General features: G+C 35.0%; 2 protein-coding genes across 2 annotated transcripts; one reads left to right on the forward strand and one right to left on the reverse strand.

Moving 5' to 3' along the window:
- The first annotated feature begins 8,675 nt into the window (after window positions 1-8,675).
- On the forward strand, window positions 8,676-16,709 carry LOC130804143 (uncharacterized). The gene is made up of 2 exons (XM_057668479.1): window positions 8,676-8,799; window positions 14,421-16,709. The coding sequence occupies exon 2, from the start codon at window positions 14,687-14,689 to the stop codon at window positions 15,089-15,091; it is 405 nt and encodes a 134-aa protein (XP_057524462.1). The 5' UTR covers window positions 8,676-8,799; window positions 14,421-14,686; the 3' UTR covers window positions 15,092-16,709.
- A 1,172-nt stretch (window positions 16,710-17,881) lies between these two features.
- On the reverse strand, window positions 17,882-20,600 carry LOC130803720 (disease resistance protein RGA2-like). The gene is made up of 6 exons (XM_057667920.1): window positions 20,496-20,600; window positions 20,365-20,369; window positions 19,727-20,143; window positions 19,203-19,608; window positions 18,512-19,098; window positions 17,882-18,389 (listed from the first exon to the last, which is right to left on the reverse strand). Exons 1-6 carry the CDS (start codon window positions 20,598-20,600, stop codon window positions 17,882-17,884), a joined length of 2,028 nt encoding a protein of 675 aa, XP_057523903.1.
- Window positions 20,601-26,130: the final 5,530 nt, after the last annotated feature.

The raw sequence follows: 26,130 nt of genomic DNA on the forward strand, positions 1-26,130 counted from the left end.
TTTGTATTTTTTAGGATTAATATAAACATATAAATGAGCCTATTTCGATTGTTGTTTATGTGGTCATCATTGATAGAAGATTTATTAATGTAACAACCTAATTTTTATATTTATGAAAATGAAATATTATAACATATACGTATTATTCAATGACAACAAAAGATATAAATGAGGTGTTCGCCACACTCAGAGAGTGTAAGGTGCCAAAAACATAATATACGTTAAAACACTCAAAACTTATGATATGTGAAATAAGGTTCTAACAATAATTTATTCTAAATTAAAATGCAATTTTGTTGTTATATCTACGTCGCCCTACCCTCATACATTAGATATGTCAAAAAACTTGTCATTACCTATGGAAAAGAAAAATACGAAATAAGAGTCACAACTCAGTGTATTGTTACTCTAACATGTCAAAAGATTTATACTTTGAAAACATTTCTCTTTAAAATAATACTTTGTCATTTGAAATCCATAAAATCATTATGTAAGTATTTATATATTTAGTATAAATCAAAATATACCACTTGAATTGTCTTACTTTGTAAATTTAATCACAGTGTACATAGTGTCACAAAAATTACACATTACTCTATTTTATAGACTCTTCCCAAAAAGTCGATCCACCAGACTGTAACACCCCTGAATTTCCGACCCCATATACAGAACCAAAACCGTAAAGGACAGAAGAAAATTCGGGTGTTACGTTAAATATTAAATAAAGAAATTAAATATTAAATAAAGAAATAATAATAATAATCTTTTAAAACTGAGAGTAGAAATTTCGACAACATCCTTGCTAAAAATCGAAAATGTCATAAAACAAGTAACACAAGAAAATCTATAACTAATCTAAGGCATCATTGCCATTTAAAAATTTCACACCACAACAGAATGATTCATCGCCGGCTCTTCTAATCAACATGCTAAGCATGGTTCGTGGTTCCAGTGTCGACGCTCGAGTTTTAAAAAAGAAAGAAACACTTTATACAAAACCATAAACTACGCAGCGGAAATATGAATAATACAAAAGGAGGACACAAGGCCTTATACCAAAACCTATACAATTTAGAGTTTACAAAGACATACAGAAGCTATGAAATCAAAATACAAATGCATACTCGATGTTTCGCACTCATTATCATCCCCAATGCAATGCAAAAGAACCTTCAATACCTGTTTCACCTATCTAGGATCCTTCTACTTCTCAATATCAGACCAAACGCTAATGTATCATAGCAGAATAATCATAGAAGGTCATAAATCAATCAAACATAAACACAAACACGTACACGTCAGTAACCAACACCAAATATAATAAGCCCAATATATACCGATGTAAGGATGATTTCATAAAAGCACAAAGCACAACTAGTGACAATTTATTAATCTATACTTCTTAATCTCATTTCTTCCTTTCTAACCCGAACAATGCGTTCCTGGCTGAATGCAACTCCTTTTCTCAAAACATAAACTCTTATAAAACACGCGTAGTATCAACTCGACCAAGGGCATTATCAAACTACCTAACACATGACCTTATGGAGCTTGTCTATCTTAATATAAGTACGATCATAGTCTATCCTTAGGATTGGTAACTCCCATGAGATAACTTAACTTAGGTTCACTTCTCATTAGCATAAACTATTCTATCAATAAATAAATTTTCTATCAATGAGTAAACTTTCTACTAATGTCTAAACTTTCTATCAATAGATAAACTTTCTATAAATGAATAATTTTCAATCAATGGATAAATTTTCTATCAATGAATAGCTTTCAATCGATGAGTAAACTTTTTATTAATGAATAAATTTTCTATCAATGGGTAAACTTTTAATCAATGAGAACCTTGGGGTTTGCAAGACCCAGCGGTAACTCAAATAAACTCTTGCTATAAATGAGAACCATGGGGTTTTCAAAACCCACCGGTAACTCAAATATACTCTTGCTATCAATTAGGACCATGGGGTTTGCAAGGACCACCGGTAACTCAAAATATACACTTGCTATCAATGAGAACAATGGGGTTTGCAAGACCCATCGATAACTCAAATATAATCTTGCTATCAATGAGAACCATGAGGTTTTCATGACCCACCGGTAACTCAAATATACTCTTGCTATCAATGAGAACCATGGGGTTTGCAAGACCCACCGGTAACTCAAATATACTCTGAATTCAACTATAAAGGAATCATTCTGAATCCAAGTAAACATAATGTAATTCTATCAATAGGGGTTTTGTTCTCAACTTCTACTAAAATCTTCGTTCTATGCATCTATACCATTCTAAGTTCAAGAGAATCACAAATAAATAGCTATCCATGTATAACGTTTACATGCTCGGTTTTCATAGTCCTAATACAGTGCATCTAATCACTACTATTGATAATAACTCAAAGCAATAACATATAGTAGTTAGTTACTGCGTGTACGTACCTGTAACTGCAACTGAAAGGAAGTAAGTCAAAACAATCATCAAGGAAAGATTTCTTAGCGCCCTCTTAAAAAGTGGGCACCTATACACGTTTAAAGTAGAATAATAAGCCTACTTAATACTTTTAAGAGATTCTTGAATTAAGAGAAGTCACTCTTTGACCATTTAAATAAGCTTCAACTAATGCTAATACACTTTTAAGTTTTAACCACTCCACACCAACCAATCTATTACTTCCTCTAAAGTTATAACATCAACCCAACTTAACAATGAAACAAGCTTTTCCAATCAATTCAATAACCAAGTATATCAAAGATAGTTGTGTTCGCATGAACCATATTAGAATTGTAATAATTCACCTAACAACATTAATATATTCCGCAAGACTTGAAAGTTATATATTTACCTATATATCCTTACATTATCAAGATACTATGAAATTGGTAAACTTAAGCTTGTACAATGAAATGTACTATACTAAATAAAGATGATAATACTCATTGTATTAATGAATTTCAATCCATTTCGCTACATTCTTTAAGTTTAAAGTAAAAATAAATAAGGGCACAATAACTTACGTGGATAACTCATAACAATAAGTACATATAATTTAGGCCAAGATTATGCAACTTAAACAATAATTAGCCAAATCAACAATGACAATCAACATTAACTTCAACACGCAACCAACGCTCAAACTTAAAACTACCATCATACAACCACAATACCACAACTCTTAACAACACATAAGGTTAATTAAATCCCACGATTGACTAATAACAATGATCAAGAATATTAATACCTAGCTTGAATCCCGTGCCAAGCACAAATAATATTTGACGTATGAGAAAATTTAAACGTATCATTTTATACTTCTATTATCTTGTGTATGTAATATAGTATTATAATAATTACAATTTAATCTTTTGAATATATACTTCTATGTGTATTTTTGTATATAATATAATATCTTAACTTTTTAGACTTATGCATGCTTTTGTGTATTCTTGATGACATAAGACAAGATGTTTCATAAATAATGTTATATTATTATCAATAGATATAGTAGTGTAGGAAAATTTAGTTAATTGAGTAATTTAATAAAACTTATATATGACGATTGGAAATTCTGACACCTTTTAAAGATATTAATTATTCAATATGACATTATATATAGCGTGATAGAATTCAACATTTCATGGAAAAACCCATATTTTTTTAATTTGAGTCAATTATTGAAATAATTTATAGATTATAAGTTTATTTTATATATTCTCTTCCAAAACATATATATATATATATATATATATATATATATATATATATATATATATATATATATATATATATATATATATATATATATATATATATATATATACATATATATATATATATATACATATATATATATATATATATATATATATACATATATATATATATATACATATATATATATATATACATATATATATATATATATACATATATATATATATATATATATATATATATATATATATATATATATATATATATATATATATATATATATATATATATATACACATACATATATATATATATATATATATATATATATATATATATATATATATATATATATATATATATATATATATATATATATATATATATATATATATATATATATATATATATATATATATATATATATATATTTGATTTCTTATGGAGCACTAACATGAAAATAAGAGATCTTTTGAAGAATAATGAAATTAATATTGTTCTTTTTTTACTTAATATACTATTACAAAGATAATTAAATACAACTTTGGTTCAAAAATATATGAGTTATACAACTTTAATATCATATTAAAATCAATTAGTGTAATTTATATGGAAAATAGAAAATCTTATTAGAAAATATAATCGATTTTTACATATAAAATTTTATGATAAATATTGTAGGTATAATTTCTATAGTAAAACTGTATATTCATTAAAAAATATAATATAGAAAATTTTCCTTCTTTGTTTTTTTAGAAAATCCCATATAGCATTTTTATAATTTTGATATTAGACTATTGTAAAAATTATTACGGTATTACTGTTAATATTTTGTTATCATGATTGATAATATTTCAAATTTTATGCAATAAACTTACTTAACCCCAGTTTAGTTTATTCTATTAATTGAGTTTAATGATGCAATTGACTATTATAGGCAGATTCTTTAGGCGGGAAAATTTTCAATCTTAGCTCGACACGTGTCAATAAGATACTTTTTTAGTTTCTGTTTTAGTATATTAGTATAGGTATCAAGTTATCAACCACCATTAACAAAATAACAATCACTAATAGCAATTAGCACTCTTAATCATAACTAGCAATTGTACTACCACCATTCATCAACAATGTACCCATAATTAACAAATTCTTCAACGACAACAATTAACTACCAAAGCAATAACAATGGTCATATCCATCCCATAGACATAATAAAATTAATATTTAACAACTATTAAAAGTAATTAACAACCCTAACCAATTCTAACCATCAATGTCACCACCATTAAACAACAATAACACCTATAAAAAGGTTCTATAAGGTTGTCCCAATACTAAAATATCACCAAAATACACAAACTAGTACATATTACTATTATTTCCATCCCTAATACAAACCCTAATTAATTCATGTTCAATTCACCATTCTAACACTTATCCGTACCAAATTTTATCAAGATTCAATAATTATAACACAAATAACATCATAATTCATGTATTTTGTGTTATTAAAGCCTTAATTTATAAAGGGAAGGAGATGCTCACCAAAAATGGGAAAAAAGAGAGGAGAATCGGGTGCAAAACCATATACAATATTTATAAATTTTCTATTTCTGAAATTTAAATTTATTTTTTTTTCCCACAAAAAAATAGCTGCAAAATGTTTCCAACACCTAGCTTAGCGACAAAAATGATGGCAAGACTCTTTTGTTGTAGATGGCGACAAACCGTTTTGTCATCATTTTGCAATTCCATTTTTAAAAATGGCTACAAAAATTTAATAGGTCAAACTAAATTTATTTGTTATGTTAAATTTGGGCAAATTATAGTTAGATAAAAAATATTATTATTGCGACTTTGTGTATTTGTTAAAGAATTTGATTCTCGAAAACAAGATGTCATGATCTAACTTTGTTGGAGGTCCAAGAGACTGAGTTGGCCAGCGGAAAAAATCTGAGTCTAAGTTTGAGGTAAAACAATGTTTGATTTTTATTCTGAGTAAAATGAGAATATGTATTATCTGATTCGTGATTGCCATCTTCACGTTTAGCCAATTGCTCAAATTTGATTGTGACAATTAAGCATGTCACGATACACCTGTCAAAATGGTCAATTGGGTGGGTTTTAGGACAAATCATATTCAATGGGGACATATTTGGGTTGGATAGATTTGGGGACAGATTTGGGTTGAATAGATTTGGGATTGGGTGAATTTTAGGTCAAGTCATGTTGGATTTGTGACAGAGTTTAGATTAATCAAACAAGTCTGACCATCCTACTAATATCATAGGAGTAATTAAAAAAAAAATTATTAGTTTAATAAGACATAAACCGGATTGAACTGTTAGCAGAACATAAAAAAGAAATGGATATGTTCCATGTAGCCATAGTTCATAAAACATTTTGTGAGTTAAGGTATAAAAAAGTGATCCTTGTCCCTTACCTTGATAAAATGGATGTGCACAAGTTTCAGATGAGATTAGATCATATTGTAATGCAGTACTGAAACAGATGGGTGGGCTGGGCGTTTTCGATAAATAGATGGATTCAAAGCTTAAATATGTATCCTACTGATTAGAGTTCCTTTTCTATGAGATCATGGTTTATGAAGATCAAGGTATGTGTAGGAATGCTAATAGATGATTGAATGCAACAAGAGGGGGGTTGAATTGTTGTGTATTAGGTTTAAGATTTTTGCCTCTAATTTTTGCGGAATTGTATCAAGTAAAGAACAAAACTTAAACTCAAAAACGAAAAGAAAAATAATAAAAGGAGACAAAGATTTTACGTGGAAACCTTCTTGGCCTAATAAGAAGGAAAAACCACGACCCCCCGGGATTTCAAAATTCTCACTATGTTTTAGGCAATCAATTACAATTACATAAAACAAATATGCTTCACTTGAAGCTTCTCTACTCTAGGCCTATTTCTCTTCTCTTCTTTTCTCCTTCTCTTTCTCTTCTCACGCTTCTCTTGAAGCTTCTCTATTCCCCTAGACTTCCATTAAGTCTAGTTACAACAAAAACACTCAATTACCCTTACAAGGCCAATTCTTAAGAAGATTAAAATTAAGTAGTTGCTCAAGAAAAATATAATGAATTAATTGGCATTAAAATAACTTTGAATATTTTTCTTAATTGATCTCCCTTAATGGACACTCTTAATGCATACTTCGCTTGAGCGTAGCTTCCCTCGTTTATAAAGGGAACAACCATCAGTGCACTCAACCCACGATTTCCATGTAGTGCACTCACACCATGACTTCCATTTACTTACTTGCTCCCAAAGAAAATTGGGAAGTTATTGAAAGTCGAGGTGGAAAATGACTGCGGTTCTCTTGTACGGTTAATAGTACATGAGTCACTAGGAAGATCCTAAATTATAGGAGACTTGTTCAAAGTAGAGAATAAATCTCTTGGGTGTCCGAATTTATAGGAGACTAATTCAAAGTGAGGAATAAGTCTTCATATTTTTAGGCGTTTTTTTTAAAAAAAAAAAAAAAAACTTTTTGCCAATTAATAAATTAATTTAATTAAGCAACTAATTAAACTTTTAACCTTTTACATTAACCAAAAACAGAAAACGTAATTTTCGTAACTTCCAGTCAATGTCTTCTTCAGACCTGTATCGTGGGGAACAGCGCACTGTCTCCATATACAACTTTCGTCAGGACTTTAACTCTAGGAACAGTAAACTGACTTCTAAAGCAATTGTCCAACTTCTTGGATATTTGAGACATGTACAACTTCCACGAACCAAGTCATAGGCTTCATCAACGATTAACAAAATCGGATATTCACCTACAAAACAATCTCTAAAACATGTTTGTTTATTTAGAAGTGAGGTCATCATCAAAACCTAAGAGGCCAACAGTATGTAATAAGCATTTTTTTAAAAAAATTTCAAGTAATAAGGAAACTTAATCCCAAAAATAAAATAAGCACATGTTGCTCAAAAACTAGGAATTAAATTCCCTGAAGCTTATTATTTGATTTTTGGAATTAACTTTTTCCGAAGCTTATTATTTGATTTTTGAAATTAAGTTTTCCCGAAGCTCATTATATGATTTTTGAAATTAAGTTCCTCGAAGCTCATTATTTGATTTTTTTTTTTGTAAAAAATGCTTTTTTGTTTCAAATTTTCAGCTTTTGCTAGTGATAAATTTGTTATTGAGCTTATATAAAACAAACATGCAAAAGAGGAGGATTGACTGCATACAAATCCGATGAGGTTCTATTTTAGATCAACTGGTAATAGAGGACTAGCCCATTAAGTTTTTATTATAATCAATCTCTTATTTTTCGATGTGGTACTGGTATGTACATGCGAGTTAAATTTAGAGGTGTTCAAAACATCCCTGACGACCTGATATTTACCGACCATATAAACGAACCCGACTTGACCTGAATTCAAAATTAATTTAAAATTATATAAAAATCAATTAAGACACAAAATTCGATTTTGAACCGACACGTAACACCTATCTCAAAATCAACTTGTGAGTTATTTTTCCAATAACTTGAGTTAGATCCTTAACATCATTCACATTGAAATCTAGGCCACCTGGATTTGCCTAAGCCATAATCCGAGTCATTGTAATAAAAGACCCTATCAATATTGAGTAACATATAACAAAAAAAATTACAGCCGAGATGGTTTAATAGTAATATTTTGAATTCGCCCGTAGCTAGTAGAAATCCAACATTTATCATTTTTCTTTAACAGGGATAAATAATACAGAAAATTACTTGAGAAAGTTGGCTAAAGATGTTGTTCAAGAGTTGCCTTTAATTCCAAATCCTGACATGGAAGGGCGCAATTTAGCGACAAAAACAAAGGTAATATCAATGGAGAAACAACAGGCTGAAGAAGAGATGATCGAAATATTGCTGTCAGAGGATTTCGATATCGATACAGCCCTTATTTCAGTTGTTTCAATTCTTGGAATTGTTAACACTGCCGAAAATTCTCTTGCACACCACATTATTCACGATCGAGAGTACAAGATCATTTCGATATCAAACTTTGGATAGACATTTCAAGAGAAAAAACTCGTGTGAACATAGTACGTCAAGTTATTGGTAAGCCTGCATTTACAATACATAGTTTTAACATCGAATGGCTTGTTTCATTGTTGCAATCGAAACTGAGAGGTAAAAAGTTTCTGCTCGTTTTAGAAAATCTGTCGGAAGATAATGTTGATTTGTTAGAGCCTTTGTTGTATTGTTTTTCGAAATGTAAACAAGGAAGCAAAACATTCGCCACCTCCAAATCAACATCAATAACTCCTCATGTCGTCCTTCGATTGCCAATGGCTAGAAACCAGTTAGGTTCACCCAACAAAAATGAGTGTATTTCTCTATTCCAGAGCATAGCATTTAGCGGAACAGCAGAAAGAGATATGAATTATCAGATGCTACATATTGGGTTTAGAATTTGTAGAAAGTGTTCTTATAATCTACAAGTAATTAGTATATATTGGAAAGCAGTTCACCAATTATATAGTTACATCATAATAAGCAGTTAATATTAGGCAGTTATCATAGCAGTTAATATTAGGCAGTTATCATAGCAGTTAATATTAGGCAGTTATCATATTAGGCAGTTATTCTTAAGTAAGTTACTATAATCAAATAGATGCTCATGTATATATGTAATATGATCAGAGGAAATGAATGATGAATAAGAACGAGAATCTTTCAAAACAAAAGTCCAGAAATCATCAAATCTTCATGGTATCAGAGCCCTAGGGTTTAGATCCGGGAAAGACTCGTCATCTACCGTTTTTTACCTTGCAAATGGCCGATGTATCAGAAGAGCAAACACAGTAAACCCTAATGTCATTGGAACAGATGGAACATATGTTTCAAATGTTCCAGAAACTCCACAAAATAACCAACCAAACTGAAAACCCAACATCACTCAAAATTTCAGAAAAACTCACTTACCATAATTATACGAAATGGTGCAAGCTAATGCACGTAGCAATTGGGGGCCGGGGGAGGCTCAATCACATCACTGCCGGACCCCCACCACCATCAGACCCGAATTACACCCAATGGGAACAACGAGATGTCATGGTTATAGCATGGATAATTGAGAACATAGATGGGGACATTGTCAATCAATTCTTAGACTACACGACTGCACATAGCTTATGGCAAGGAATCGAAAGTCTATTGGGATGTGGCAGAGACGAACTGCAAATATATGATCTCAGTTCAAAGGCAGCCACATTAAAGCAAGAAAACGACACCATCGAAACGTATTACAGTAAACTAAATACTCTATGGAAAGAAATTGATCGAAGAATGCCGAATCCAATGACATGTTCAAAGGATATCACAGAGTTTAACAAATACATTCAGAAACAGAGATTGTACCAATTCCTCACTGGGATTAACAACAATCTAGACAAAGAAAGAAGGGACATCCTTAACAGCGAACCATTGCCGATGGTAGAAATGGCCTATGCCTCAATCAGGCGAGAAATCACACGCCGGAGAATTATGAACGACGCCTCATCATCGGGAACCAGTCCCTCAGAGATTGGATCGGGGTTAGCCACGAGAAACAAACCCTTCTAGAGAAGCCGAGAAGAGGATGACCGGAGAAAACTCCGGTGTACGTACTGTGGTGGATCCAGGCATACAAAGGAGGGATGTTTCAAGATTGTGGGATATCCCGAGTGGTGGGACGATCTACAGAAAAGGAAAGCCGCCGCCAAGGCACCGACAAGCCGGACCGGCGGCAAGGCTAACCTCAGCACTGCCGATCAGTCAACATCATGGCAAAGGACTGGAGGAATAGGAAGCCGGAGCAAAGAGGAAGAAGACACAACAGTCACCATTGAACAGGAAGACAGAAATGGTGAGAAACAGAAACAAAGAGAGAGAGGCACCCCAGCCGTCAAACAGGGAGAAGGGAAAGGGATGGAATCCAACCCACCTCACAAAACCCCTTTTTATACTCAAAAAACCCTAAAACCCACCTCAGCCGTCAAACAGGGGAAAGGGAACGGGATGGACCCTAATCCACAATATTTCGGCCCATTACCACCCTCCAAGCCCAATTCCTCCTCTAGCCCGCAAAGCCTTCTTAGTCATCACACTAAATCTCAATGGAAATTTGATTGTGGGGCGACCGATACGATGACATTTGACCCCAGTGATCTTTTATCCACCAATCCTACTAACAGAACCCACATCCAGACAGCTAATGGGGCGCGTGTACCGGTCGCCAAAGCTGGAGCCGTCAATATCTCTTCCTCTATTCATCTTGAAAATTGCTTGTTAATTCCCAGTTTGTCTCATAAATTATTGTCGGTCAGTCAGTTAAGACTTAAACTGTACTGTGCTGCTAACCTCTGATAATTGTATTGTACATGATACTCAGATGGGGACGATCATTGGACGTGGTACTGAACGAGGTGGACTATACTATGTCGATGAGGTGATTCAAAATAGTAGTGCAATGCTTGCTCATGGATCTCCTGCTCACCAATTGCGGACTTGGCATCGCCGTTTAGGTCATCCATCCTTAGGTTATCTAAAACAACTTTTTCCTTCACTTAGTAGTTGTACTGCATCCCTAGAGTGTGAAACGTGTATCTTAGCTAAGAGTCACAAACAGTCCTATTTTCCTAATAATACTCGTGCTCCCACACCCTTTGATGTAGTGCATTCTGATGTATGGGGGCCCCGCCCCACATACTGATTCTCATGGTTTTTCATATTTTGTGGTATTTATTGATGATTATTCTCGAATGTGCTGGGTTTACTTTTTGAAACACAAATCTGAGGTTTTTGATGTTTTTGTAAAATTCTATAACATGATTCTCACTCAGTTCCATGCAAAACCTAAAATACTTCGCTCAGATAATGGTGGTGAATATATATCGGTCGCAATGAAACAGTTTTTTCTTGAACATGGACTTATTCATCAAACATCCTGCCCCGACACTCCACAACAAAATGGGGTTGCTGAACGAAAAAACCGTACCCTTCTTGAGATAGCCCGGGCCCTCATGTTTGACACTCATGTACCTGTACATTTTTGGCCTGAAGCCATTGCTATTGCCACCTATCTTACTAACCGCCTTCCCACAAAAATCCTCCAATTCCAGACCCCTCTTGCCACGCTCAATACGTTTACTCCTGTTCCTCTTCTCACTCTCTTCCTCCTCGCATATTTGGGTGTGTTGTGTATGTCCATCTTCCATCCCGAGCTCGGACAAAGTTTGAACCACGAGCAGTCAAATGTATGTTTCTTGGGTATGGCACTACACAAAAGGGCTATCGATGTTATGATCCTATCCATCACAAACTTTATACCACCATGGATTGTGACTTCTTTGAACAATCCCCCTACTACAACCAACCTCGATCTTAGGGGGAGAGTATGAGTGAGGATCTCAGCTGGTTGACTCATCCCTTGGCTGACAGTCGAGCTCCCAAAGAGCAAGTAGGCACTACCACCGATATTGCCACTGACATTGGTCCTAAATCATCTCCTCATATTACTACTCCAGTCCCTGAGCATCCGGCCGAATGAGAGGTAACAAGTCCTACTGCTCCTTCCCTTGATATATCCACTGACTATATTGTGCCAAGGAGTGTTGTTGTCCCCAGGAAATACAATTTGCCACCTCGAAGTACAAGAGGAATGCCCCCGAAGAGGTATGACCCTGAGTATGAATCACAGAGATCCCGATATCCTATTGGCAGACAAGATGATGAACAACTATCACAAACAGCTATTGCCTTCAACGCATCCCTTTTTTCCAGTACTATTCCGAAAACCATTGAAGAAGCCCTCCAAGAATCAAAGTGGAAGCAAGCTATGGACGAAGAGATCATGGCTCTCCAGAAAAACGGAACGTAGGAGAAGTGCAGATTACCAGGTGATAAGAAGACGGTTGGCTGTAAATGGGTCTTCTCAGTCAAGTATCATGCTGATGGAACCATTGAGCGGTATAAAGCAAGGCTTGTCGCTAAAGGGTACACTCAAACTTACGGGGTAGATTACTCGGAAACATTCTCACCTGTGGCTAAAATTGACACCATTCGAGTCCTCTTCTCCGTAGCAGCAAATAAAGAGTGGCCTCTGTTTCAATTTGATGTAAAAAATGCTTTCTTACATGGAGAGATTGAAGAAGAGGTATACATGAAGCCACCACCCGGGTATTCAGTTGGGTATAGCCAAGGAGAAGGGTGTCGACTTAAAAGAGCACTATACGGCTTGAAACAATCGCCTAGAGCGTGGTTTGGGAGATTCACTACAGCAACGAAAAGATTTGGCTACAAACAGAGTAACTCAGACCATACTCTATTTCTCAGGCGGAGAGGAAAACAAATTACATGCCTCGTGATTTATGTAGATGATATGGTGATTACCGGAAACGACTCTAAGGAAATTGATCGTCTGAGGAGCAAATTATTCCAAGAGTTTGAGATCAAGGATTTGGGACAACTGAAATACTTCCTAGGAATAGAATTTCTAAGATCAAGGAAAGGGATATTCATCAATCAGAGAAAGTACATCTTAGATCTCTTAGCAGAAACAAGCATATTAGACTGCAAGCCAGCAGATACCCCTATGGTAGCTAATCATGGCCTACAAATTGTTGAAGGGGCAGAAGCGGCAGATCAAGATCGTTATAGACGGATAGTAGGAAAGCTGATCTACTTATCCCACACGAGACCAGATATTGCCCATGCAGTAGGGATTGTAAGCAAGTTCATGCATCGACCTCAAGTGGAACATATGGCAGCGGTTCTGAGGATCCTGAGATACTTAAAGGGAACCAGTAATAACGGAGTTTTCTACTTGAAGAATGATAATCTTGATCTTATTGGTTACACAGATGCAGATTGGGCTGGTGATCGGGACGACAGAAAGTCTACTTCAGGATACTTCACTCTTGTAGGGGAAATCTAGTCACCTGGAAAAGTAAGAAACAGAAGGTGGTTGCTCTGTCCAGTGCCGAAGCAGAATTCAGAGGGATAGCAAAAGGAGTTACAGAGATTCTATGGATTAGGAAACTCCTAGGAGAGCTAGGTTTTCACCAGATACAAGCAAGCCTTCTATATTGTGATAACAAAGCAGCAATAAGCATCTCCGAAAACCCAGTACAACATGATCGAACGAAAAATGTAGAGATCGATAGACACTTTATCAAGGAGAAACTAGAAAGCAAGGTCATTCGTCTTCCCTTTATTAGATCTAAAGACCAACTAGCCGACATTCTCACAAAAGCAGTTTCATCACAGGTCTTCAATAGCACATTATGCAAGTTAGGCATCGGTGATCCCACGACCTAACTTGAGGGGGAGTATTGGAAAGCAGTTCACCAATTATACAGTTACATCATAATAAGCAGTTAATATTAGGCAGTTATCATAGCAGTTAATATTAGGTAGTTATCATAGCAGTTAATATTAGGCAGTTATCATATTAGGCAGTTATTCTTAAGTAAGTTACTATTATCAAATAGATGCTCATGTATATATGTAATATGATTAGAGGAAATGAATGATGAATAAGAACGAGAATCTTTCAAAACAAAAGTCCAGAAATCATCAAATCTTCAGTATAATAGCTTGCATTCTTTCTTCTCAGACTTCTGTACAAAAATGGCAGTATTTCTATGATAGTTTACTCAATAGTGTAACAAATCCTGTTACATTTATCATGTCTGCAGTACGCCGAACTTTAGATACCCTTGCATATCAAGGCCCGGTTTTGTATTACTCTTCTTTGTTCCCCAAGGATTACAGCTTTAGAAGGGTAGAATTGCTACAACTCTGGGAGGTTCAAGGATTTCTTAACATTTTACCATCAAAACATCTGTTTGATGCATATTTTACTAATGCTCTTTCCGATGGACATTTCGTTGTAGAAAATAATCAGAAAAAAAGAGATAAAACTGGTGTAGTATGCTACAAAGTACATGGTTTAATACATCATATGGTGGTGAATCTGTTAAGAGATGACTATTGTTTGCTGGATAAGCCCGCAAACGAGGTTGTTGGTAATCGAGTTCAACATGTGAGCTTTATGGTTGATGCTTCTTGGGAAGCTCCATCCTGGCTTCAAGGTGCAAACCAATTGAAGACTCTCCTTTTTCTGCCTCGTAGATCACACGGGTCTATCTCTATTCCAAACTTTAATGTAATATTGGCAAATATGAAGGCATTACAAGTTTTGGATTTAGCCGTTGTGGATTGTAGAAACTGTCACGATTCATTAAGGGAGATGAAGCAATTGAGATACCTCAGACTGGGAAAGTCCTTTGATTCGTTACCAGCGTGCATCACAAATCTAAAATTCTTGAGGACTTTGGATCTTACGCACACTTCTATTCGAGTATAACCAGAGGCTTTCATCAATTGGGTTGTCTAAGGCATCTCTATACAGGATGTAGATTGATTGATTTGCCACCGAAGTTTGAAGTGCTTAAAGAGCTACAAACCTTGGATGAATTCATAGTAGGAAAAAATAATGGGTTATATGAACTCAAGAATCTGACTATCCTTGCAGGAAAGTTAAAGATTCGTTATCAAAATGGTCGTAAACTAAAGTTCTGTATATCAGATATCATTGCAAATAGGAAATTACATGGTCTGTCATTAGTATGGTTGTCTTCAACTGAAGTCGAGCATAGTAATGTTCATGGTAAGAAATCAGAAGCTGTGCAGTTTGAATTCTTGCAACCGCCTTCAACTCTAGAAAGCTTAAAAATTCAGGGTTGGAAGGGGGTGAAGTTTCCACCATGGCCAACGGATAAATTTTCCATCATACTCAATAAACTTGTATCAATAAATATAGTCGACTGCAACAACTGCCAACATCTGCCTGACTTCAGTACACTTTAGTCTCGAGTCCCTCCAGCTTTGGGGACTCAATACTCTGGAGTGGGTGGAGCATTGTGATAGTTTTGGCAATGCATTAAATCCTGAACCATATTACTTCCCATTCTTAAAAGTATCTAATGTTGGCTAATTTGTCGCGACTAAAGGGGTGGTGGAAGGCAGCTGATTACGAGCAACAAGGAAAACATGATGTTCAACATTACCAACTCAAGCGCATTTCAGAACTCAGGATTACTGATTGCCTTAAATTGATGCCAATGCCTCAGGTTCCAAGCCTTGAGAAATTGGAAGTAGTTAACATCCATGTGAAGCTGCTAAACAAACTCATGAATTCCCAGCAACTGAAGGGACTCCAAATTAATTCAGTTGACGAGCTAGAGTCCTTCGAAATCGCTATATCTTCCTTGCAAGTTCTGTGTATCAGAAGATGCACACAATTGAAAAATGTGGTTGCTAAATCTTGCAACACTCTCAAACAACTTAAAATTCAAGCATGCCCCAGATTGAAAGATATATTGCAGACATTGAACAATCTATCCTCCCTCGAGGAGCTAGAAATCGAGAGTTGTGAGGCATTGGATTGGGTAGACCTGAAGGATGACATCGAGGATAGTAGAGCTGCTTGGGACGGCCTCAAAAATCTCCGATCATTGACATTGTAGAACTTGTCAAAGTCTGAACCCTTGCCAAGAGGTCTTAGTCATCTAACAGCTCTTAAGGAGCTTAGTATCAGTTGGCTTTACAACTTGACTGTGCTGCCACAATGGATTGGACATCTCACTCAACTGAATCTGCTTGCCATTCATTATTGTCCGAAACTGAAAGAAATTGCTGATTTTTTTGACCAAACACAAGTAGACATTAAAGACTGCCCAAATTTACACAGACGTAATCATGGGCGGACGAACCATTTGGCTTTCGATGCCTCTACTAAAAGGCACTGAGTTCTAAAAAATGTAATTTTTGATAGTTTTATGATAATTTTGTGGAATTATTTGTAAATTGGCCTTGAAATTTAAGACTTTTAGAAATTATAGCCGTAAAGTTTTTTTTTTTGTCAGTTATTGCTAGTATAAATTAGAAACCGTAAACAATTTAGTAAAGTTGCCGGATTCCGATGACTTTGACTTGAGATGACATGTTTTTGACTTGTATTTTACCTTTCAGTTTACATAAGTGACCTTTGACTTTTTTATATTTTTTTATATTTATAGTGTAGTCAAGTTTCCCCGATTCTGATGGCTAGTAATAAAACTTAGTATATGCGAGGTAACAATATTAAACATGTTACATAATGAAAGCTGTATTAGAGAAACAAACTTCACAGAAATGTTTCTTGATCTGGTATGATAAATCAACAAAATTATGTTACATGACTAACTATCTAATAACTGTATCGATAGAACTGATACATATTTTCTTACATAATATCTATATATAAAAGTTCACTTAAGAAGAAATTTTGGAATGTGCTCAACAACGGGCCAATCTTCGACATCCGGTTGCTGACATCTTCTCTTAAGTACAATACATTCTCTTATCTCGAATCGTCGCAAAGTCTTGAAATTATGAAATGATTGTGGAAGCTGTTTCAATTTGGGACAATACTAAATCACCATATTTTGTAACGAAGAAAGCTGACCAAGTGATTCGGGAAGATTCACCAAGTTTAGAAAATGTCGAATGGCAAGGCATTGAAGCTGTGTTAGCTGCCCAATTGACTCGGGAAGAACCCTCAACTTATAATCCCAATTGAGAGACAGCTTCTGAAGTGTTGCGAAACAGTTGAGGCCACTTAGCAGGAATTCCCATTTAAAGATGTTGGTCAGTTCTAACAAACAAAGACTCTCAAGATCTTTCCAAACAACCCCTAAATTACCTCTGATCTCTTCATCAACGTCATCTGTCAATGCCTTACAATCCAACTCTTGACAATTCTCGATTTTAAGTTCTTCAAGGATAGAGAAATTACGCAATACATGCAATATGTCTTTCAATCTGTTGCAATCCTGAATTTCTATGCATCTGAGAAGTGTTGTAGATTCAGAAACCACATTGATCAACTCTTTACACTTTTTAATTGTTAACGCTTGTAAGGAAGGCATAGTGATTGAAAGTGACTCTAATTCATGAACTGAGTTGATGTGCAGCTCCTTCAGGGTGGAAGGTACTTCTGATTCCTGGCCATTTAGAAGTTTTATAAGTAGTTTCGCGTGAGTGTTACTCGCTCTCAGAGTCTCAACTCTTCGAACTAAAGGTAATGACATCAAGTGAGGGCAACCAGTTATCCTTAGTTCTGAAAGCGATTTGAAAACCTTCTGGGAGACATCTTGTTTGTTAAAATTTTCCCATCCTTTAGTTGGGGCAAATTAACCAACTCGAGAAACTGAAGGGATGGGAAGAATGCTTTCACAGAAGAAGCATCAATAATATTGTCATCACAATTCTCTATCCATTCCAAGGCATCGAGACCACAAAGCTGAAGATACTCAAGATTTGGAATAGTACTAAAGGGTGGCAAATACTGGCAGCTACTGCAGTCTTTTACATGCAGTGATACAAGGTTACTAAGCAACGATGAGAATCGGTTCATGGCCCATCCCGGAAAACTCACCTTGTTATAACCTTGAACTACCAAGTTCTTGACAGTAGGAGGTGGTTGCAAGAACTCATACTCCAAAGCTTCGTTCTTTTGGTCAATTTTACCAAATGGTTTTGAATTTGAAGATGACCACACTAATGACAACCCATTTAGCTCCAAGTTTGCTAAAAGTTTTTCATTTTCAGAAACTGCTTTCCTATTTGATACTGGATCTTCAGTTTTTCACTTAGTTGGAACAAATTGACCATTATGATTAACTCATTGTTTTTTCCTACAATAAAAACATCCAAGTTTTGCAGATTTGTAAATTCCTTAAACCTAGGAGGTAGATCGATTAATCTATCTCCGACATACAATTGCCTTAACGAAAACCTCGACCATTCATGAAAGCAATCTGGTAGCTGTTGAACCCCAGAGTGGCGTAGGTCTAAAGTGTGCAAGTACTTTATATATGTGATGCATTCAGGCAAAAATTCAGAGGAAGCACCAAGTCTGAGGTACCTTAAGTTCGTTAACTTTCCTATAGAATTTAAACAGCTTCTACAATTAACAATGGCTAGATCTAAAGCTCTCAACTCCATTTTATTTTCCAGTATTTCATTAATTTTGGGTATCATAGTCAAGCTGCATGATTTACTTGGAATAAAATGGGGAGACTTCAATTGTTTAGCTTCAAGAAGCCAGGAAGGAGCTTCCCAAGAGGAGTCCACAATAAAGCTAACATGTCGAATTAGTTTATGATCAACTTCCTCAGTAGGGCTATACAGTAAACGAATATCATCTCTTACAAGATGTTGATATTTCATCACCTCATGCATTAAAACCCCAGCCTTGTAGTACACTGTGACACTTGTTTTACTGCTCCTGCTGATATCTTCAACAAAATTTCCCCACCTAAGAAGTGTCTGAAAATACTCCTCAAAAAAACCACCGCTAAATTTTTTCTGTGCTTTCCATAATAGTTGCAGTTCTACCTCGTCATTTAAATCGTGGTGAAGTAGCAATTCACGATTTTCGAATTGCAGTCAAGTTGCCTTTTACGATAATTGAAATCACAGTCAAATAGCGATTTACATTCAATGAGCTGTTTTCGTATGAGGTGAACTATAAAGCTAATAGAATCAAAAGGATTTTCTACACTCGGGAGCAAGATAAAATTGAGATACTGCCACTTTTCTGGGGTAGTATTTGAAGAAAGGATAAAAGCTATGGTTCGTATAGCATGTAGATTATCAGTACAATTGTCAAAAATCTTAAGACCAAGGTCTTTCAAATAAAAGTTTTCTTCTGTTCCTTTGAATGCTATGCTCTTAAACGTAGCTAGGCAGTTATCCCGGCTAGGTGGAAGTAATAGAAATGGTGCGCATTTAGCAGTCGGCGATGAGAGGAAGAGGTCGGAGTTCAGTGATGTGCACCTAGAAGTAACGAATATTTTGCTACCAGGTTTACACCGAATGAAAATCAACAAAAATTCAAATAAATCAAAAACATTTGGAAGGATTCTTTTCTTGGAAATCATCCAAAACAATCAACCATTTTTTTGTTTCGCACTCAAATGTACTATGAGTCCTAAAATACTCATTTTTAACTTCACGAAGTAAATCATAAGTATCATGGATGATACGAGAGGCGTCAATCCAAATTTGATTATCAAAATTGTTAGTAATTCTAACGTCATGATAGACAAGCAATGCAAGGGAAGTTTTACCGGAGCCAGTATTTCCAATAATCGGAACAACTGACGCAGTAGCAGGATCATGGTTGGCGTCGACTTGTAGCAACATATGAACAATCTCCTCTCTTTCAGTGGTTTTGTCAATGATAAATTGTTGGATTTGAACTGAATCGCGTGCATCACGTTCAGGATCTGAAAATCGAGGTAAGTCCTTGAGCACATCCTTAGCCAACTTAAGCAATTCATCATTATTTAGTAGACTCCTTCGGTCCTTCCTATCAACAAAGACAAATGAACATTATAAAGAAATCAATATCCAATGGAGTATTATAATTTATCCAACACCATTTACATGAAGATGAGATAACTTACTGTTTTCTATTTGATGGCGGAGATATTGGAAAGTAGTTTATGCAGTCACATTATTAGGCAGTTATCTTTTGTTGAGCAGTTATTATTTTGCCAGTTAATTTTTATGTATATATATTAAACATACATTCCCTGTAATAATAATAAGAAAAAGAACTGTAATTTTCAGAAACAAAAACTTCATTATCATCGAATATTCATGGTATCAGAGTCTTAGGGTTTAGATCCGGAAAGGCCTCATCATCTACCGTTTCTTACCTGCAAATGGCTGATTTTCCAGAAGAACAAACACACAATAACCCAATGTCCTTGAAACAATTGGAACAGATGTTCCAGATGTTTCAAAAACTTAACAAAGCACATAACCAAATAGAAAATCAAACCTCTGTCAAAATTTCAGAAAAACTTACATATCACAATTACACTAAATGGTGCAAATTGATGCACGTGGTCATTGGAGGTCGAGGGCGGCTCAGCCACATCACTGCCGCCCCTCCACCCCCATCAGATCCCAATTACGCTCAATGGGAACAAAGAGACGCCATGGTCATATCATGGATAATTGAGAATATAGATGGAGAGATTGTCAATCAGTTCCTAGATTATACGACAGCACAAAGTCTATGGCTAGGAATCGAAAGCCTCTTGGGATATGGAAGGGATGAACTTCAAATTTTTGATCTCAGTTCCAAGGCAGCGACAATGAAACAAGGCAATGACGCTATTGAAACTTACTATGGTAAACTAAACATGCTGTGGAAAGAGATTGACCGGAGAATGCCAAATCCGATGAAATGCTCACAAGACATAACCGAGTTTAATAGATACATACAGAGACAATGGCTTTACCAATTCCTTACTGGAATTCATGATAATCTTGACAAAGAAAGGAGAGAAATCCTCAACAGTGACCCCTTACCGACGGTGGAGATAGCCTACGCTACAATTAGACGAGAAATAGCACGCCGGCGGATTATGAATGGCGTCTTATCACTGGGAACAAATCCCTCAGAGATTGGATCGGGCTTGGCCACAAGAAACAAATCCTTCCAGAAAAGCCGAGAAGAAGATGACCGGAGTAAACTCCGATGTACTCATTGTGGTGGTTCATGGCATGCTAGGGAAGGATGCTTCAAGATTGTGGGATACCCTGAGTGGTGGGATGATCTACAGAAACGGCGGGCCGCCACCAAGGCACCGGCAAGCCGGACCAGCGGCAAGGCCCACCTAATTACTGCCGACCAAACCAACTCATCATGCAGCAAATCAGGTAAAGGGGAAGGAGAAACAGTAACCACAAGAGAGGTGGGCTACAACGGCGAAAATCAGAACGAGGAAGAGAGAGGAAGTCCAGCCGTCAGGGAGGAAGAGAGAAAGGGGGACACCAAAACCCTTACCGCCAACCCTTTTTATAACCCAGCAAACCCTATTCCCACTACAAAACCCTTCAGCCCAAATATGAAGCCCAATACCAGTTCTAGCCCACATCACCAAATCTCCACAAGTCTCCTTAGCCATAAACGTCGATCTCAATGGATATTTGACTGTGGGGCGACCGATACAATGACCTTCGATCCCAGTGATTTTCTATCCACCCATCCTACTACCTGAACACATATCCAAACGGCTAATGGGGAGTGTGTACCGGTTGCCCAAGCTGGAGCAGTCAATATTTCTCCCTTTCTTCATCTTAAAAATTGCTTGTTAATTCCCAGCTTGTCTCATAAATTATTATCCGTTAGTCAGTTAACCAAGGACTTAAACTGTACTGTGCTTTTAACCTCTGAAAATTGTATTGTACAGGATGCTCAAACGGGGATGATCATTGGGCGTGGTACTGAACGAAGTGGACTATACTATGTCGATGAGGTGATTCAAAATAGTGGTGCAATGCTTGCTCATGGATCTCCTGCTCACCAATTGCGGACTTGGCATCGTCGTTTAGGTCATCTATCCTTAGGTTATCTAAAACATCTTTTTCCTTCACTTCATAGTTGTACTGAATCTCTAGATTGTGAAACTTGTGTACTGGCTAAGAGTCATAAACATTCATATTTTCCTAGTAATACTCGTGCCCTTAACCCTTTTGAGGTAGTGCATTCTGATGTATGGGGCCCAGCCCCACATACTGACTCTCATGGTTTTTCATACTTTGTGTTATTTATTGATGATTGTTCTCGCATGTGCTGGGTGTATTTTTTAAAGCACAAATCTGAGGTTTTTGATGTCTTTGTAAAATTCTATAACATGATTCTCACTCAGTTCCATGCAAAACCTAAAATCCTTTGCTCAGATAATGGGGGTGAATATATCTCTCTTGTAATGAAACAGTTTTTTCTTGGACACGGTCTTATTCATCAAACATCTTGCCCCGACACTCCTCAACAAAATGGGGTTGCTGAACGCAAAAACCGTACCCTTCTTGACATAGCACGAGCTCTCATGTTTGACACTCATGTACCTCTCCATTTTTGGCCTGAGGCTATTGCTACTGCTACCTATCTCACAAACCGACTTCCCACAAAAATCCTCAAATTCCAGACCCCTCTTGCAACACTCAATACCTTTACTCCTGTTCCCTCCTCTCACTCTCTTCCTCCTCGTATATTTGGGTGTGTTGTGTATGTTCATCTTCCATCTAGAGTCCGAACAAAGTTTGAACCACGGGCAGTGAGATGTGTGTTTCTTGGGTATGGTACTACTAAAAAGCGCTATCGATGTTATGACCCTGCTCACGGTGGGGGGGAAAGGCAGGCGACCTGTGGTGGTGAACTGAGCTGGTCGTGAGCGGCTGATTGAGGCTAGCTGGTGGCGGCACAATAAGGGGAAAGGGAGATGAGAAAGAGAGAAGGGAAGAGGGGGGAGTGACGCGTGAATTGAGTGAGGGATGGAGTGACGGCTTGTGGGGAAGCAACGAGGGTTTCGTGCCCTTTTTATCATGGTTATTATTATTATTATGTTTTATTCATTTATTAATTGAATCTAGATTCATTTTCTTGTGAGGCTCAACTAAGAGACTCGCCTTTGTGTACTCACACATATTAATAAAATAATAATTTTGATTCGAACCTCTTTATTTAGAAATTAATTGTATTTTTAATATAAATATATGTTAATATTTAAATTCGCATATGAAATGAATTTATTAAAACTACTTCAAAATTTATTTAATATAATTATAAAATACCCAAAGTCATTAAAATATTAATTAATGACGTCAGAAAATCTCGGGGTGTAACAAAAATTTTAATTTGTTAGAAGGAATTAAAATATATGGGTCAATTTATATAGTCACTCATGAGTTCATAATCCTTTATCAAAATTTAATTTGCTTGAAGGATTGTGTTAACATATCTTGATTGAAGAAGTTGTTTTTTTTTTAGATTATGATTCTCTAATAAAATCTTAATTTGTTAAGAGAATTAAGTGTTGTGGAATTATTTTATTTAATTGTCACAACTTATGGGTTCATGATTTTCTTCAATATTTAAAGAAAAAAAAAATTGTATTTATGATTTATGGGAATGTTTTAATTGGATGATTTTTTTTACATGTCTTGATTATGAATTGTGTTAAAAAGGAAGTTTTGGATATGAGTAGATGTATATATATATATATATATATATATATATATATATATATATATATATATATATATATATATATATATATATATATATATATATATATATATATATATATATATATATATATATATATATATACATATATATACATATATATATATATATATATACATATATATATATATACATATATATATATATATATACATATATATACATATATATATATATATATATTTATATACATATATATATATATATATATATATATATATATATATATATATATATACATATATATATATATATATATATATATATATATATATATATATACATATATATATATATATATATATATTTATATACATATATATATATATATATATATATATATATATATATATATATATATATATATATATATATACATATACATATATATATACATATATATATACATATACATATATATATACATATATATATATATACATATATATATATATACATATATATATATATATATATATATATATATATATATATATATATATATATATATATATATATATATATTGAGTTGTGTAAGTGTTAAGAGTTTTGGTTGGTTCACTATTGAGATTCAATTAGTAGTAGTGAATGTGGGTTGGTATGTATTGCGGTTTAGTCATGTAATTATAAGGATGAGATTAAAAGGATTTAATGATTTAAAAAAAATATATAAAAAAACGGGACAGCAGCTACTGTCTCGGCAGTCGCGCCTCGATCCGAGATGTCGAGTGTGTTTTGTTGTCGTTTCACTTATCATGGATGATAGAAATTATGAAATTTGGTACCCAAGGTAATTGATGCCTTCCGGACGCAGTGGTGAAGTTAGATTTTTCATTTAAATTTTATAAACTGTCCGAAATGGTCGTTTAAGTTACTGGTTAGATTTTAAATTTTGGAAATTTTGAAATTTGGGTGAAATCATTTAAAAATATAAAGTTTTAGTAGTGCCTTAATGGTATGGAGTGGATTAAATGTGTAAACCCGTTCTAATACGTGATTTTTGTATGTGTGTTTTGTTTAGGACTTCGATTCATAAGAGGTTGAGATTCAAATCGCAAAGTGCTTGAGTTGCTTTAATCGTGCTACTAAGGTACACGCTTAGCCCACATATTTGTAATCGGTTATGTAAAGTAATGTTGTACTCATTCTATATTGTGATGTTGTGTATCACATAAAATTTAAACCCCCAAATAATTTGTAAAGAGTTTTAAATTGGAGTTTGAGGATGGTTGTGTAGTTACCCAAATGAGGCTATTTAATTGGATTTGAAATATCATTGTTATTGTTCCCATGGCAGTTTTGGATCTTTACGGTCACCATGGGGGTATGCATACTTTTGCCTTTGACGACCCGAACAGGACGGGCAACGTCTTAGGTCGGAGGTTGCCTTGGGATTAGCTCTCCCTTGTGTACTCCTCCCAGATTTTGAGAATACTCTGTCGACCCGAACTGGACGGGCAACGAAAGGAGTTGGGGCTTGGAAAGTCAAACGTGACATTTAACTAATAGAGCCTTCGCATGCTAGGATGAACTCATTGCTTGTGTGTAACTCATATAATACATTGTATGTTGTCTCTGACGTGTATTGTTATGTGCTTTGGAACTTGCTATGATGTTTTCATACGATGACTAGTAGATTGACTTGCAGGTGGGGACTAGTGTGTGAGAACCTGTAGTACTATTAAAATTTTATCCATCCGAACTTTATTATTTTTCTTTTTATTTCAGTAAGTACATTTTGAATCGGAATGTATTTGGTTTGAAGAGGCCAGTAGGTCTCAAGTTGTAATTTTAGATTTTCGATGTCTTGTTATTTCATCATTACTATTTTATTTCTTTATCACTAGAACGTCATCGGTCCTAGAAGTGGTTTAATCTAATGTCCGAGGTGTGGACCGGAATTCATATTTGTGTGAATTTATCCGGTTCACTTTAACCCAGACTATTACATAAACCCAGATCTAGGGTTTGAAGAACAATGGAGGATTGGTTTGAGGAAGAAGATGACGAGGAAGATAAAGGGAAATGGGTAAACAGGCGTGGGGTGGGTAGGTTAGGGTTTAAAAAGGAAGGGAGTGATTAAATAAGGTTTAGATTAGGATTGTTAAGGGAAAAAAGAGAGTAAATTAATTGAGTTTAATAAGGGTATAAATGTAAATAAGTTAAGTGAAGTAAGGGTATAACCGTATAAGGATAAAAATTTCATGCCAAAAATAGAAATGGGACATTTAGGATGACTTGACCCTAAATGG

Source organism: Amaranthus tricolor, chromosome 17 (genome assembly GCF_026212465.1).
Source record: "Amaranthus tricolor cultivar Red isolate AtriRed21 chromosome 17, ASM2621246v1, whole genome shotgun sequence".
In the NCBI taxonomy this organism is placed as follows: Eukaryota; Viridiplantae; Streptophyta; class Magnoliopsida; order Caryophyllales; family Amaranthaceae; genus Amaranthus; species Amaranthus tricolor.

What these genes read in the sequence shown, in the direction of transcription:
- LOC130803720 (XM_057667920.1), bottom strand. Translation starts at nt 20,600, where the DNA reads ATGTGCTTTGTTAAGTTTTTGAAACATCTGGAACATCTGTTCCAATTG. An exon ending in GAGTGCGAAACAAAAAAATG is followed by an intron (nt 19,609 to 19,726) that starts GTTGATTGTTTT and finishes CGTTACTTCTAG; the next exon opens with GTGCACATCACTGAACTCCG. An exon ending in TTGACTGCAATTCGAAAATC is followed by an intron (nt 19,099 to 19,202) that starts GTGAATTGCTAC and finishes GAGTATTTTCAG; the next exon opens with ACACTTCTTAGGTGGGGAAA.
- LOC130804143 (XM_057668479.1), top strand. Translation starts at nt 14,687, where the DNA reads ATGGTGGTGAATCTGTTAAGAGATGACTATTGTTTGCTGGATAAGCCC.